The 16,916-nt window shown below is 40.6% G+C and overlaps 1 protein-coding gene across 15 annotated transcripts in view; it reads right to left on the bottom strand.

Moving 5' to 3' along the window:
- Nucleotides 1-16,916, bottom strand: part of LOC110986867 (ryanodine receptor 2-like) — a 188,975-nt gene that overhangs the window by 21,673 nt on the left and 150,386 nt on the right. For 13 of the 15 annotated variants that reach the window (XM_087131551.1, XM_087131550.1, XM_087131563.1 and 10 more), the window contains 16 exons: nucleotides 16,479-16,499; nucleotides 14,371-14,394; nucleotides 11,605-11,685; nucleotides 11,224-11,312; nucleotides 10,731-10,787; nucleotides 10,342-10,413; nucleotides 8,733-8,919; nucleotides 6,652-6,722; nucleotides 6,444-6,509; nucleotides 5,492-5,571; nucleotides 4,886-4,989; nucleotides 4,252-4,309; nucleotides 3,721-3,797; nucleotides 3,222-3,301; nucleotides 2,468-2,566; nucleotides 810-898 (listed from right to left, as the gene is read on the bottom strand). In XM_087131551.1, coding sequence (XP_086987677.1) covers nucleotides 810-898; nucleotides 2,468-2,566; nucleotides 3,222-3,301; nucleotides 3,721-3,797; nucleotides 4,252-4,309; nucleotides 4,886-4,989; nucleotides 5,492-5,571; nucleotides 6,444-6,509; nucleotides 6,652-6,722; nucleotides 8,733-8,919; nucleotides 10,342-10,413; nucleotides 10,731-10,787; nucleotides 11,224-11,312; nucleotides 11,605-11,685; nucleotides 14,371-14,394; nucleotides 16,479-16,499 — 1,255 coding nt within the window. The remainder of the gene's footprint in view (nucleotides 1-809; nucleotides 899-2,467; nucleotides 2,567-3,221; nucleotides 3,302-3,720; nucleotides 3,798-4,251; nucleotides 4,310-4,885; nucleotides 4,990-5,491; nucleotides 5,572-6,443; nucleotides 6,510-6,651; nucleotides 6,723-8,732; nucleotides 8,920-10,341; nucleotides 10,414-10,730; nucleotides 10,788-11,223; nucleotides 11,313-11,604; nucleotides 11,686-14,370; nucleotides 14,395-16,478; nucleotides 16,500-16,916) is intronic. The other 2 variants (XM_087131555.1, XM_087131558.1) reach the window with 2 other exon arrangements.

The raw sequence follows: 16,916 nt of genomic DNA, 5'->3' as shown, positions 1-16,916 counted from the left end.
ATGATACGTTACCGTCGTTTCGCTCCAAAGGACAGTTCCAAATTATGGATATAAAGTCATGTTGCTTTTATTGTCCACAAGAAAAACATTTTCACACAGAGGCTATATTGTAATATCTAGTAAAATAGCCAGGCTCGATCAGATTGCAGGACGTTTTATAAAGTAAATTAATAAAGTGGTTTCAGGAGAGCAGGATCCAAAGTAGCCATCTTGTAAATAAAGCCCATTCCACAGTTTCAAGTAGAGAGTAAAATATCGAAACAGTCTACAGGGAAGGGTTAACATTTGGCCCCTCAGAATATGCTAAATGCCACAACACTACCACTTAATGTTAGGTCTAGACTGCTTTTTCCTTTCAAACTCCTAAAATTATCTTTTTTTTTGACGGTAGCCCTTCCAGCAAAACAAAGAGTACAAAGAAACAGGTACTGTAAAGCCACAGAATACACAATTAAAAACACAATGAAAATTGTAAAATGTATCCCCCCATCTGCACACCACAGTCCGCTTTTGAGAAATATATGGGCCACACAGTATCAATCATGCAGAACCTGAAACATTCCATCTGTCCCCGGGTCAAGATCCTTGGAAATGAAATAGGACATACATATGGTTCACAGTTCAAAAACTCCTGGAGCTGAGAGTAAATGAAGGCAGGCCGAGGAACGGTTTCAAAATATTGCTGGAAGACTGTTACAGAAAGATGGGCACTTTAGGACTATAACTGGTCTAAAAAAGGTCACAATGAAGTTTTCCAGACCAGGCAGCATGTGAATGTTGAAGCGGAGACTAGAAATCTGACGACTTACTGCGAGTCTCTTCCCCCGAAGGCAATGAGACTGACTATGCTCTCCAGCATACCTTCTGTGGTGTTACTCATACTGGCTGCATGCTGCATCTGTGGACAGAAAACAAAACTGGACCTCAGTTTTTACTGGACACAAACTTTTCCATTGATACTCATTTCCCATTTCAAGGCTAGATTCACTGAACCAGCTCGGCCAAAATGTTGACTTGGCTTTGTGTAATGATCTCACTAACGGGGGTAAAGTAACCCTTCATTTCTGCATTTTGAAAGAAAATGTACATACAGAGGATTCAGTGGTGGTTTTAATCAATCAACAAAGGCTTTAACCTCTTGCTGCCGAGGAACCCCATTTCGAGCACCATGGTTTTATACGCAGAGCCCAGGTACCCGAAATGAGACAAAAGAGCTAGTCCGTGTAACAAAAGACCCTACTCGGAACAAAAGACCTGCTGCTGGGAATTGCCATCATTTTTCGGCTTGCATTTTTTAATAATAATAAGGAACATTTATATTGCACAGATACTATGTAAATTTACTCAACTGCACAAAACAATACCCATCACTAGCAGAGATGAAAATCAGGTGCTGGAAAAAGCTTCATGAAAGAGATGAGTTTTTAGAACAGTCTTGAATGTGTCGACAGATTTAGCATTTCTTACATGAAAGGGCAGGTTCCAAAGCCTAAGAGCAGCACAAATACATGTATATGCACGGTCTCCAAAAGCTGCCTTAGTTCTACGATAGGGATGACTAAGGATCAACCTGTCCTGTGAGCGACAAAGACTGTACACATGTGACTGGGATTTAGGTGTTAGTAATTCTGAGATATAACATGGTGTAAAGTCACGCAAAGCCTTAAATGTTATTTTTTGAAAGTAATCCGTCACTGTTTTTAAACAGTATACCACTGTTTTCGGCATAGAGCGCCTATGGATTAGCATCGCCGACAAAAGTGCTCCAGGGCCCAACTGATGAGTGACACAGCACTGCTGCATGCTAATCCAGCTACGTTCGAAAAGATGCCACTCACATTCACTCACAAAGGAAATTACGCAACACGTCACAATTCTGGGCTCTCTTTACAGGGCGGCAGGCCTGGCTGAAATATTGAGGAGTCAATGACGGTTACCTGTCAGCTTAGAGTAGCCACCACACAGTCATTCGTGTGGGTGTAAATGTCCATTAAATGAAATGATGAATTTTTGAAGAATTTTGAAAACTGAAATCTTGAAAATCTCCTGTGTGCACTGCATTTTTTAAAGCACGCGGCAGCATGTGGTTAATGAAAAATGTTACAATGTTACTGCATTTGCTATCTTTCGCTACAGTTGCATTTCATTATTACTGCACAAAATGGTCACATTTCACATTCCTCTCTGCATGTAATGTGACTCCTTGAGCCTTAGTACGGTATCAATTTTTTTAAAAATAGAGAAACTCGGTAAAACTGAATCCTGACACTGGTCTGAAATTGAAATCTGTACAAACTGTCAAAAACCCCATTGGCATAAGTCCAGTGTAATAGTGTCACATCCAATCCTGTCAAGGATTTGGGTTAGTGTAGTAGTTCTTTCCTTGCCCTCCACCTCCATGGCCCCAGTTCGATTCCCGGTTCAGTCCACATGTGGATTGGGTTTCCAGTCCCTACATTATTACTACCTCAAAGATGGTGTCCTCGCAGAAGTTAACAAAGTCCTGAAGTTTTTCCTTCTCGCCTCCTTCATTGACAAGCTCATGGAGGAAGGCATGCTTGGATTCCTATAAGAATCATAAAAAACATACACCTTGACACCAAGAACTCAGACATACACGCAGTACCACACAACACACATTATTTGCTTCTACAAGAGCTCCAGTCCCTTCATCAAATAAATGAATTTCAGGCAAGGGCCGAGACCAGTCTAGAGGTCAAAGGTCTTACCTAGAATGGTGATCTTGTAAGTTTATCATCACCGTTAAAATCCTACCACATACCAGGGAAGTAACCGGCAACTGACATTCAGGCTATGATTATGCATATTGTGACTCCAATTGGACATAACAAGCAGCTATATCGAAGTCACTAGCTTGTGGCTGCAGCTACTTCCCATAGATGAATGTATTATTCACAGCCACAGTCAGTTAATGTAGACACTGCATCACAGTGGTGTTTCGCCTTGGCACTATTCAGATACATCAGGTTAATGAAGTCTAGGATACAGACTATTAGATCAACTCAGTAACGTTAAAATTTTTTGTCTGTGAATCTGAAATTGTTCTCAAATTCAAATCTTAATCACGTATCACAGAAAATGCCTTGTGCTGCTGGTGTCAGAAATTTGGTTATCCCTGAAAGTATTTGGTTTTAAGACCTTCCCTCTTTTGATGGTTTTATGGGAGGATTCCCGGACATATTCCTGCACTGATGGCATACCTTGATCTGTGGCTTCTCCCATTGAGCCTTGTGTGACTCTTTGATCTCAAAATACACACGCTCAATGCGCTTGCTGCTGCCTGCAATTACAATTGGACAGATATTCATTGAAAAAAAGGTTGAACATCACACAAGTAAGTTATACACACAGCAGCATGTAGAGACGGCAGCAAACATGCTTGTCAAGGAGAGAACCGCAACAGCGATACATGTACATGCAAAGAAAGACTTCGGCGGCTTCAACCTGAACCATCTGGTGTTCACTGATCCAATCAGACAGACTGACAAAGCTGTCGACTAACTAACTGCATGAAGAAGCCCTCTACCTAGCAGTAGAAATTGGTCCTGATTACAGATTGCACCTGAGATAGAACACCAATATCCAACGGACCAACAGACAAACAAAAACGGTGTAGCAACGACAACTGGAGAATCGCATGTGAACACCTAAACATACCAATGAAGACAAGATGGTCGTAAATTCCAAATAATGCCTTACCCATGATCTCAATCCGGCCGAGGTAAGGTTCAAAGTTATTCAGTAAGCTCTCTGCAAGCTGTTTGAATCTCTCAAGCCTAAAAGTGATAAAAAATAAGTTGATATAATAAATAATTAATACACAAATTTAAATGACAAGAAACCTGATGAAAAATGGGAAAGTGAATCTAACAGGAAAAACTAATGTTCATCAAATTTCCATTATTTTCCTCTTCAGTGCTAACATCTGCAAAGTTGAAGGGAAGTTGAGAAGTACCACATCCTCAAGATTCAATTGCTTATCACTCAAAAATAACCCAGTCTCAAGTTATGTACAATTCAAATAAAATGGGATGAAGTAAGATGAGCTGTGACCTAGAATGATTTTCAGCTGTAGTTGATTGGACAACACAACTCTTGAAGTGAAGTCTACAGCATCTCAAGGCAATCTCGACCATTTGACAAAACTTCACGAGTACACAAAATTGATAATACAAAAGATTCTGTACTTGCTTAAAATCAGAATTAATGTTGTGGATGTTAAGGTCTCACCTGACATCGTTTGGCATGTGGTCAGCTAGATTTGTCAACAACACTGTCAAGTTGAAACCTGTAAACCGACAAAATGTCCAAAGTCTAAATTTCCAACTTAATTATGGGCAAATTAGGTAGGAAAAGTGTCATCTCAACTTCCACTGCTGTGGCCCAGGTTCACATTCCAACCAGGCCAACATTTGGCCAAGTTCAGTTCTTTCAGTTCCTACTTGATCCTTGCATTTTACTCATTTTCTGAATCTGACTGGGCAGCTACGGACCTACAAATGCTTCTGAGAAAGCACTGCACTTATGACCAAAATATATAATGACCAGATCATCAGGTCATTCTGACCAAACCATGCACATCTTGTCAGGTGACCGACTCAGATCTGGGGTGAAAAAATTTGCCCCAAAAGGGAAGGAGTTGGGAATTAACGAGAATGGGCAACGGCATCCAAGGTCATATTTTTCCAAGAGACCAAACCGTAGACTTGATTTCAGGCTGGATGCTCCAGTTTGTAGTGCATTCATAAGATGCACAGGCAGAGTCATTTTTAAACGCTTTCATCCAAGTGAGATTGACTCATTAGACTACTTTTCATTGATTTGACAGAACGACCCAGTACGGCATAGTGCATTGCCCACTTACCAATGTCTTGGGCGGGACCATGGAAGCGGTCAGTGAACTCATTCAAGTCAATGCGTCCATCATTGTTGCGATCGGCACACTTCAACAGGTAGTCTATCTCTTCACTGAGGGGGGAAAGAGTTCCATCACTCTGTTAGTTTACTAGTAGTGATATAAAGAACACAAATGTGACCAGTTTCCAAAAACGCAGCGAAAAGAAGTTTTGAAAATCATTCACTGAAGAAGAAAATTAGCTGTTTCTCTGTGCATGTGAACATCACTTTCAGCAAACATTTACTGTAAATCTTTGAAATGTTTAGAAAATCTAGGTGCTGAACAATTCTGTCAATGTTTGCAAGAATTCAAAAATCAAAGCCCACTTAAAGTCCCAAAATGCTCATACAGTGTCAAATTTCATAAGCACAAAGCTGGCACAACATGTAAGTATGCTCTTTAAAAATCTTGAACAGATCTGAAAATTGTATCGTGGTCTGCAGTGTATGACACCCATCCTCACTATATCCTAACTCTACATTTAATCTTGATCTACATGTATCTTGTCAACCAACTCCCCTATCCAGAAGGAACACAAGTCCCTTTTCGTGATGCTTTGAGCTAATTACTCACCATGTGTATATCTTCTGGGACTCCATTGCAACCCTGAACTCCTTCGGCGAGATCCAACCATCGTTATTTGTGTCATACTCCTGCATGAAGGAAAGCAAGAGCGAAGGAAGGTTATTTTGATATTTTAAAATCCAGATCTTAATGCCTCAGCACACACTACAATTGACAAATAGTGCATATAAGCAAATGTTCTGAAGTGTAGAGCCTGTCAAGTGCATTGAAAATCTGAAAGAGTTATTTTGCAATGTGATTGGAACTACAGGATTGAAGCTTGTATGAGACCCGATCCCACAAAATGTGTCTTCAGGCTATTTTTTGGAGTAATTATGTTTTACTTTTGCATATAAAAGAGTAAACCAAGCTTTTTAATTGGATGCATCATTTAGTCTAGCATCCTGACGAAAATAGACATAATGTGGTTGAGAAAAATAAGTTCTGATCAGTTTCCACTGTGCTAGATTCTAAAGGCCCATAACGGGAAAATGGCTACGGCAACCTGTGACTCATTTTATTAGGTTGGGTCACAAAACTGCTCACAGACATTTAGTTTGAGGTACTTTTTTTCGCAACTACTCCCTTCATTATAATATCAACCTATCCTTCCTACTGTACATCCTTCCACATCCATTAAAAGCATTGGAGGATTTGCACAATGGTACATTACTTCCCCGCCAATAACAATTTTGTGCGAGTCCCACCTGAGTAAGCTTGTGCATTTTTTTGCAAGCTCTTGGACAAACTCTGAGCGTCCAGTGTCATATCCGTTCGTGTAGGGGCAGAAAAAAACGTTATTGAATTATTAACTTTGCACAAGGTTTGAAGTACAACAATTTTGCCACTGGTCGCCCACACTGAGGAGCAAGATTGGAAGACTCAGGTAGGAAGACTCAGGTCCTGGCTAATAAAAGTCTGCTGAATAAAGACTATCATGGAAAAGGAAAACTTTCCGTACCATGAAAGCCTCGCAGGAGGCCAGATCCTTCAACTTCAGGAACATGTCGAAGAACTTCAAGATTATCTATGAAATACAAAAAAAGATGCAGAGTCATTTCATATTTAAGACAAGTAGCGACGATAGAGAATTTTTTTTGGTTCTTAATCTCGTTTACAGAGTGAAAGGGCCTCAAAAGGGAGAGTCTTGGTACCTTGGTTGATCTTACCTCCATATTGAGAGAGGACTCAACAAGTGTGTCTACCATCTGTTTGCCAATGGTCCCATGCATCACGTTACCTACAAGCCAAACAACACAAACATGCTGGTACATCAGTTGCAATACATAGCTTAGTGTTAACACTTAAAAGAAATTAAACTGCACACTTTGCATTCAAAGCTTTGGTTGCTGCAGGTGGTTGTTGAATTGTCTCCCCACATCAGTGATACCCTGAATTGACAATCAGCATAACAATGTACAGTGTATACAGAAAGATGTCACTTTATGATGTCAATGATTTGTGTCTGACACGTCCCAGCCCCCACAAACCAAAAATTCTGTACAGGCCTGTCAGGTTCCTGAGAGAATAAACCACAAATATTACCAGCCTTAGAAGTGTGGGATGCACCACTTCATGCCACCGGATCATACAATGTCAAATGACAATTGCTTGTTATTAGGCAGTGTAGGGCACAATATTATGTAGGCTTTGAGTCACTCTGCACCCAATACCTGATCTTCATTATGTTACTTTATTGACTATGTTGCTCTTATCTTATTGAAACACTCGACACTGTCGAGACACGGAAATTACAGCTGAAAAGTCAGTAGCTTTAAAATGGTGACGGTGATAACACAAAACAGGTCCAGGTGAGTAAGGGACGGTGACCATTTAGATCCGGTATGGATAGGGCCCGACCCTACCCAGTCCGGTATTGAGCCAGGCCGGTATTCAGCCTGCCCTAGTCTGGTACACAGGCTTGTCTGACCTGTGCCCTTTGAAGTCAGTGAGACGCATCAGTTTATTGCCTCTCAGAGAACAGCGAGAGCTGAACAAAAGAAGACTTACCAGATTATAGCCGACTGGCAAGAGTTAGCCGAAAAGTCATTCCTGCTGCTGCTGGCTCGAGGTGAATTGTATTAATTAACTGATGGGCAGATTGAAACTTTATAATGTTCCATATCTTGATTCTTTTGAAGTAGTAGGTGTTAAGAAAACACGAAAACAAAGAACGTTTAACTTCCTTTAGCACGCAGTGCCAGCGTTTGCATCGAGGTGTGATATTTTTCACGTGTAACGCTGACTGCAATAAGGGCACTCCACGAATGGATCGGGCTTGGTCCGGATTTCTTCTAGCTGGACATAATTTTCAGATGAGTATGTTTATGTTCTGCCTTATGTTTTTGTTAAAACCAAAAGAATATAGCTCAAGAGTAAATATATCAAACAAGGGGAACGTGCATAAGAGTCACAGGGCTAGCAAAGTATCGGCAAATGTGGTGGTTTAAGGGGGCAATATTTGCAAAACCGCACGGCAGGGGCTTTGATGTGCCAGGGGAGAGGCTGCATTGTTACGCTCCTGGCCAACAACTGGGCAGTGTACGGTTTCATTGTGTTAAACCACATGGGTTGTAGCTTTTTCAGAATGCTCGGGAAGATTGCTATTGTTTAGTGTAAAAATGTGACAGGGGTTTCTTCTGGGTTAGATTGTGCCAGTCAAACTACAAACAATAAACTCTAGGATGGATGAGTGTTTGATCAACCACCAGACCAGTCTCCAAGTCCGGTAGCAGGTCCGGTATGAAAGGGGTTTTTGCTACCGGACTAGCTTACCGGGAGCCCTTACCGGATCTAAATGGTCACCGTACCTAAACAATCACTTCTCTGACAGAGTGGATTACCTATACTTATTAAAACTTGCAAGAAAGTTATTGGAGAGTGAAATTTGACAGACCCAATGTGACAGCTGAATTCAGCCGATGTCTCTCACTGTTTGTATTATAGACTAACCTGAGGAGATGGCATAACTGCGAAGGCGCCATACTACTACATGCATTATTGTCGGTAAATCCCGACACCCTATTGGTTGACATGGCATATGACATGCATGTACCACTTCTCCATGAATGTTATGCCACTGCAAAAATAGCATCTAATTTTGGTTGTCGAATTGCACAACACAACTACTTCATCAGCCACAGCTACCATAAAACCAGGTTCATTTTATACGTGACACATTATCTCATAAGGCGTCAAGGGGTGCCGGACAGGGAGAGTCAGAGCCTGCTTGTGGGCGTCCTTCACCCACCTTCCAACATGCTGAGCAGCAGCACCACCATCTCCTTCTGCAGGTTGAGCAGCTCCCGCAGCAGCTCCAGCTGGCCGGGGTCCTGGGAGAGCTTCTTCTGGAGGTTGGCGAAGACGTGTAGGAAACCGCCCACTGCGTCCCACAGCCTGCTGTGAGCCAGGGCCAGCTGGTTGCCCGAACAGGGTCCCTAAGGGCAGAATCCATGCATATGAGCACGATCAGTCCTAGCACCACGTTAAAACTTCACCAGATCTGGCTTGACATACTCATCGAGAAATAAATGCAAATGATACAAGTGCTTGAGGGGTAAAGACGACAACCTCCATTCTCAGGTCAAAAATGGCTTTGTTAACCACTTGCTGCCGGGGGACCCGTTTCGAGCACATAGGCTTTATACACGGAGCTGGGGAACCCGAAATGGGACAAAGGGAACTGGGCCTTGTAACAAAAAACTGTACTCGGAACAAAAGACCAGGCTGCTGGGCATTACCCACATTTTTCACTCTCAATAGTGGAGATAATCCAGCCTTTTTTTGAAACATGATACCAGGGTTTGGGGCATTTAGAGCAAGCGGATTACAACCAGGGACAAAAGTGCTCCATCACCACAGCAATGAGCCACACAAAAGTGCTCCATCACCACAGCAATGAGCCACACAGCACTGCTGCACGCCAATCTGGCCCCTATTAAAAAGAGGTCAGCAGTGCACTGTGCCAGGTTCGTGATCATAAGAAAGTTATGTAACACCACACAATCTCCAGGGGCTCTTTTTAGAAGGCTGCAGGCCTGGCTGAAATACTCGGGCGTCAATAGATTTTGCCTGTCAGACTAGAGTGGCCACCAGACAGTAATTCATGTGGGTGTAAACATCCGTTATTTGAAATGCTAAATTTTTGAAGAATTTTGAAACTTAAAAATCTTGGAAAGTTCCGATTATGTGCACTGCATTTGCATTTTTCAAACCACCTGGCAGCAAGTGGTTAAAGCTATATGATGCAAATCTGCTGGGAAAAACCCAGGTTTGCAGCATCTTGCTGATATAGACGGCTTTGCCACTTTTTTGAGGTGGTACCAGGTCAAGTGGGTGAACCATGGAATCAATGATGTAATTGGATCATATTACAAATCAGTCACCAGTTTGGTCACAAGTTGTACAGGAATGAGGGCGGATCCAGAATCAAAATTGGGAAGGGGCCATTTTTTATTTGAAGGGACCTCAAGATTTGGGATTTTTTAATGTAATCTCATAGCATTTTCAAGGGGGTGAGGCTACATTTCAGCATTTTTTACACACTTCTGGAAGGGGGGGATGTAATACACCAAACATTAGCCTTTCTCTCTCTTGGTACGCCCCCCATCTTCTAATTACTGGGATGAACGATAACACAAGATTGCCTTTGGCACAGTTCCTTTGAATAACTTGGCTTGTGAGTAAAGAGGATTTGCACGGCTGACATCTTGCTGGCCAGTGCTTTTGTTCCACAGGATGTGCACAACGGAGGCTTCCCTGTGGGACAAATGCACTGCCTGCAAGATGGCCACCATGCAAAGCCTCTATAGACAGACTTGTTAATGAACTCACTAATATTTTGTGTTAAAATACTCTACCTGAATGTATTCTGTCAGTGTTCTGAATATTTGCTTGGCTACTTTGAAAGCCCGGGAAAAGTTCTCACGGCCCTGGTACAGAATAAAAAAACAAGGTAATTTCAAGGACTTAGGACATCGTCAGCACTACAGTGTAATAAATCCCAATCTGCGGATCTGTGCATACTGCGGCTTACACTCCACATGGCCTATATTCCCAAGATTATGGTATGCTTAAAGCACATGCTGTAGAACTTATTTGGTAGCTTGAAATTCAAACTCTTGTCGAAGTCAATGCCTCTGATGCTGACTTGGACATAAGCCTGACACAAGACACTGGACTCAAATTACAGGATGCAATGAAAAATACTGCTAAGTGATCTTTGACATTTTAATGTCAAACACCTCACCTGCTGATCTACGACATCCTTGCCTGAGTAATGCCAGTAGAAGTCACTGATTGATTCCTGAGTAATGGAAAAAGGAACAATACCTCAGATAAGCTCAAAGGCTGCTTCAAACTTCACGGACGGCAAAGTTTGTGACGTAAGGGCAAATTTGCGCACAACAAACTTGCAAAAATTGAACACTTTCAACTCCAGTAAAGTTTGTCACAAATGTTTTCTGACATCTTATGTGCTTCAAGTTATGCATCTGCATCTAGTATGAACCTGCATTAATTTTCTGGAACCTGTTTCTGAGACCTTTAAGGGGAGCAACAAATGTAAACAAAAAAACACAAAGCAAAATCTTTAACAATAGAATACAAGAGTTTTTCGTTTGATAAAATAAAACAGTCATGTTTATGCACGCAGTCAGATTCTGCCAAACAAAGTTAGAAAAACTCTGCCTAGTGTCTCTGTGAAAGTTTGGATAAGATTAGCTGCAGATATGAAAGCCAACCTGCAGTCGAAGGAGGTAATCCACTGTGCATATGATGATGTTGACGGTGGTATGGTTGCCAGTCTGCGTCCTCAGGTAATTCTGGAACTCTGTGGGCACGTGAAATGAGGCGAGAATATTAAATGGAGGAAGTAGGCAGCATATGAATCACATGTTGTGCACCCGTACCTTTGACCTTTGACATGCCAAGATAAACTACAATTTTGACTCAGCCTCACTGTCCGGCACACTTCATTTTTTTTCAGTTTTTATTACAGCGTCTCAAAAAGCAAAACACATACACAAAAACACCCCAGAAAATTAAACTTTTTTGAGCCTTGCTACACAAAGCTATTTGAGAATAAGGTTCCTCGAAAGATAGACAAGTTTTCCTTAACTCACCCAGATTATGTCCCTCACAGAGCAGCTGAAGGAACCGGAACAGAGCACAAGTAAACGGAGCATCGTGGAGTGCCTTCTCTCCTGATTGAAGCAACCACAAACAAACATACACACTTGGTGACATGCTTCTTGAAAAATGCATTACTCAGCATAAACTTGGAAAAGGACCGTCCATCACCAGCACGCTACAGGCCAGCATAAAATATGATTGCGTTTCTGTTTTGTAAAGCAGAAAGAAAATGTCTTTATAATTCTTACTCGCCATACTTTTTTTTCAGGAAGAGACGAAATATTTCTTGAAGCAAAATCTCCTTTGAAGAATAAAGTTACATGTTTGTGTCACAATATTGTCTTATAAAAAGGTTCAAGTTGCAGACTTCGAAAAAACAAAATAAAGTATCAGGAAGTTCCAAAACCATCAGTGTTTTTCATCTCACAATTGAGAAATTGTCTTCCCTTGGAGTCCTCCAAAATGTAGCAGATGACAGACTACCTTGTGTGGCTGGGTGTTTGGAGTAATTAAATTGTGTGTGACAAGTTCATGATATCAGTTTGTGGATACTAATGGTGATTACGTGTGTATTCCAACAAAGTGCCCCCTCATACATGTACATGGCTGCGTGTGAGTGAAGACAACAAACACAAATCACTGATCTAAAAAACCCTCATCTGTGTTGATCACGTTTTAGAATGTTGAAAGTACACACCTTCTGATTCACTCAAGGGAATCAATTTGTAGCAATTTATGGTTGGTGTTCACTGCACTTTTGTTGATAGCATATGTAAAGTACATACTGGAAGGTGCACTGACTACTCAGTAATTCTAACCTATATGATGGATGTGATTAACTACTAGAGTGCCAGACTAATTTCTCATCCTTAACAGTTTTACAACAATCAGTGAAACCAATAACTTGGTTGTCTATACACTGCTATATCCATTAACACCATGATCATGTTTTTTCAGATGAAGCTGTAACACTTTTCACCAGGTGATGGTCACTGCTGTTCACGATGAAGTGGACAAGATGAACAAGTATTTTTTAGTCTTGTACGTAGACACAACTTTTCTTCACAGTCATCTTCAATTCTTGCATAGAGAGCTTTGGTCTTGCATATAAGCATGCACACACACAACACAGCTAGGCACATCATAAACAAGATGCGATGCACACGGTTTGTACTTCACGCAAACCCAAGAAATCCTGGCAAAATTTTCCCCAGTGGGTTGAACTTGAACAAGTTTTGCAGAGCTAATATTTGCAATTGACATCATGAATTAGCCACTTGTGAGTTAAATTTGAATAAAATCTGGTACACTGTGTTATCTGATTGCATAGAAATGTAACAATTTGAATTCCCCAGACTAAAGACACTGTTGCTAAACCTCGTGATTCGGGGCAAGCTTTTGCATAGCGACCACCATCTCTGGAATGGACTGGTTCCTTTGAGCCGTTCTTATGCATTGAGAACAGTGTATTGTTGCAAGGCGTCTCTTATGTAACTAAGCAAAAGCTTGCCCCGAATCACGAGGTATAGCAACAGTGGTTTTAGTATGGAGAATTCAAGTTGTTATGTTCACGTGAATTTAAAGAACTCAGTGTACCAGATTTTATTCAAATTTAACTCGCAAATGGTTTATCAATACATGTTTGCATTTGCATGAAGAACAAAATGTGATTTATAATGGCAGGTAAGTCATCTCACTTGAGTTCGTTAAATTTCATTGCAATATCAATCCATTCAAATTGCTTTATTTTTGGAGACCTTTGAAATACAGTAAATGTTGGGCATTCAGATTTGTGCGATTCCAAACTTACATCTGCCCATGTGATCTGTGACCTTATAACTGACTTGACTCTTGGGCCTTGTGCCTTTCACACACCAAAAGTCTTCCTTGAGTCTCCAAATTCACACAAAAGGTAACTAACTCATGAGATGATTTTGCAATTAACCTTTTTCCCACAACCCACAAGCATTCAAAATCTACTGTAGCATGCTTCAAACAACAATATTTTTTCAGCTACATGAATACCAGATTTTGAGGATCTTATATATTGCACACACCTAGTTGTTCATTTTAGCAGTTCAGTTTGGAACTGATTGCAAATGATCATATTAACCTGTGAAACTGTGTGTTTATAAATTGACTTCTGCGAATCGTTTTTTTCTTGCTGAACGAAAACATTTTTCTCTTTCTGCAACAAACAGTATAATAAATTGTGCAGTACATTTACTAGTGAATCTAAAAAATGGACAATGGGTTATTAATGAAAAAAAAAATATATTGCAGTTCTGTAAAAGAAAATGGTTAGATGTCCCACAAGACTACAAGTAAAAGGGAGAAAATCTCTATTAATAGTATGATGTACTATGGAACAAGATTCCGTCTTAGTACTTCATCAGGCTTCATATAAAGTGTGCATTAATTGCTGACTAACTCTAGCAAGACAAAATGCATTACATGCAGCACTACATGTACTATTCATCTATGTATAGCTCCTTTCTTTGCACTCTGTGTCACATCTCCTACTGTCCTTTAATGTCGGCCATCTTTGATGTTAAGCCAAGTCCGAATCTGTTGTGGCTGTGACTCTGGTTTTGTCATTAGCACACCACAGTGAACAGCCACAGACAATAGCGTCTGTTCAAAACACAGTCCAACATGAAAGATGTCGAATCGAGGAGCTTTGTGGGAAATGCATGACATCAGTGCAAGAAATCTACGTCTGCATTGCCAAATCAAAACAGCTATATGGAACTTACTGAACTCAGTCAGGAAATGAACATCTGGGAGATGAGTAGAGGCAAGGACATGCCATGCAAGATACATGTACCAAAAAAAAAGAGCAAACATCATCACCAAATCAAACACAAAAACAAAGAAAATGATGTTAAGAGCTGGGAAAATGGACAAGAGTAATTCAGGGAGGAATGAGGGGTTGGGGGAAAGGGATGTTATAGTGAGTCATGGAAATGGAATATGAAGCAACAAAATGGATCACATTTGTCTTCATGTTACTATTAAATCAAAAAAGAAAAATCACTGGGGTCAGCAAAATTGAAAAGCTTGAATAAATGCCAATTGCAGAATGGTATAATGGTTGGAGCTTTGTGCAAGCAGAAGAATGGGTGTATTAAATCAAATTTTACAAATTAAATGCAAACCCAATAATTGGTCACATTTCATTGATATAGCCACAAAAAGGACCGAGTTTGAAATCAACTGTCACTCATACTTGTGACATTTGTAAATTAATATTTTTCAAGAAAACCCTTATTTAAAATTGCCATCTATCTTGGAATTTCTTGTGAATGTAAACCATTATGTATGGATTTGCAATATGGGATTTGGCATTTGTAAATCAGGCATTCATTGATACTCTCACTGGAGCATTTCATCGGGCAAATGTTTTTTGGCAGCAGAAATGAAAGGTTCATTGATCATCTTTTTTCTCTGTATTTGAAAGGTTCTTCTTAAACGGGGAGTTAATTTGTCGACCACGATGCCGTGTTAGTGTTGGACACAGGCACAAGCACGTTGGATCTCTTTCCATGTATATACTCACAGCAACACTACATTCAAAATATGCCGATGGTTTTTATGTGAAGGCTAACAAGAAGATAAAAGGATGTGACCAAAGAAAAGAAGAGAGTTTGACAAAGCTGAATGTTTGAAACTCAAACGTTGGAATATCTTATGCGAAACAGTTACAGGAATGGTCTGATGCATGGCTTCAAGCAATCCTAGCGCGTTGGAACTATCAATGGCAAGGGGAATAGTTTCGATTTTTTTTTCCAACAGGTTTCAAATAGTTTTGAGCAACAAGGTTATCCAACTTTGCAGGCTGGTATGAAGGGATTCCCAAGCCACAATGTATTAGTAAACAGGATTGATTCTCTTGTCAAGTCCTTCTTCATGGGGAGTCGGGTAGGCAGAGCAGTGCTGTCTTCGCCATCAACCTCTGTGACCCGGGTTTGAATCCCACCCAGGCCAGCATATGGGCAGTGCCATCCACCTCTGTGACCCCGGTTTGAATCCCACCCAGGCCAGCGTGTGGGCAGTTTTTCAGTCCCTACCTGTTTCCTGTGGGCTTTCCCCAGATTATTTCTCCAGGGTTTTTCTCCCACTACTGAAACCTTTCTTCGCTTTCTTTCAACTGGTTTCTTATAGTAACCTTGTGAGGTACAGTGCTACATAAGCGCTGTTTATAAAACCATACTTCAACACCAGAAATAAATAAATAATTCAGCTATTCTTATATTAGAGTAATGCTAATGATAATCCAGTATGGATTTTTTCCTATGAATTTATCTATTCCTGTCATCAGTAACATGAGGTAAGGACTCTGGAAATCATTCTCATCACATAGAGAATCCCATTGTATCTTGTTATCAAACCTAGGGTGTACCATCAGATATATACAGCCAGGCACAGCATGTGGCAATGAATATTGTCCATGAAGTACTTTACAGAATGGTAGCAAGAACAGATGAGATGAAGTCAGATGTTAAACAGTTCAACAACATCAGCTCAAACACTACGGCCAGACCGAATTCAACAAGCCTATCAAGTGACATGGATTCATTTCCTTCATTCCATGCTGATCATTACTTTTATCATGCTCACTTGAGATCAACAGTTTCTATGGTAACTGATCAGATGGGGGCAAAAACCAGAGAATTCAAATGTTGCACTTTACACTTTCATGTCACACTTTTCAGCCGAGGATTAAGTTGCTATGCATCAACTTTGCTCTGTTATGCCTTAAAAGCCTGTAAGTCCAGGAAAACATTAATGAAGAAAAGCCATTTAAAGAAAGAATTAGGTTGCAGCAAAGAACAGTAAAATGGATTTCTTGTGGTGTCATTACCTGCGGCAGACTCACCAGTGACTGTTTGGGAGGGGAGAAAAAGCAAACAAACAAACTTGACATGCAGTTGCTAGGCAACCAATCAAAGTGCAAGAACAAATGGGGGTAAGAATGTGATGAGAAGTTATTTGGTAGAATTGTAGACAACCATTCCGCAGCCTTTTGCGTGAATTCCAGTTCACAAGAATCCCAAATGTGGATTTTTGAAGAGAGATCACCACAGTTTCCAAGAAACTAGGACTGAAGAGAAAGTGGAATAACCCAACTTTCTTTTAACTTTCAAGTTGACGGGTGAAGTTGCGCAAAGGCTTGGGGAACTGTGACCTAATACATCTCTCAATGAAATATACTTTGATCTTTAGTTGACAACGTCAAAAATCAAACATCAATGGAGTTAATGTGAAATGACTGGGTTTGCAAAAATATTTTTTCAACAGC

This window comes from Acanthaster planci, unplaced genomic scaffold (genome assembly GCF_054643075.1).
Source record: "Acanthaster planci isolate LZ-2023a unplaced genomic scaffold, COTS_SCS Contig2, whole genome shotgun sequence".
Classification (NCBI taxonomy): Eukaryota; Metazoa; Echinodermata; class Asteroidea; order Valvatida; family Acanthasteridae; genus Acanthaster; species Acanthaster planci.
Note: the sequence above shows the minus strand (reverse complement) of the source record. Positions and strands in the feature narration are given on the sequence as shown.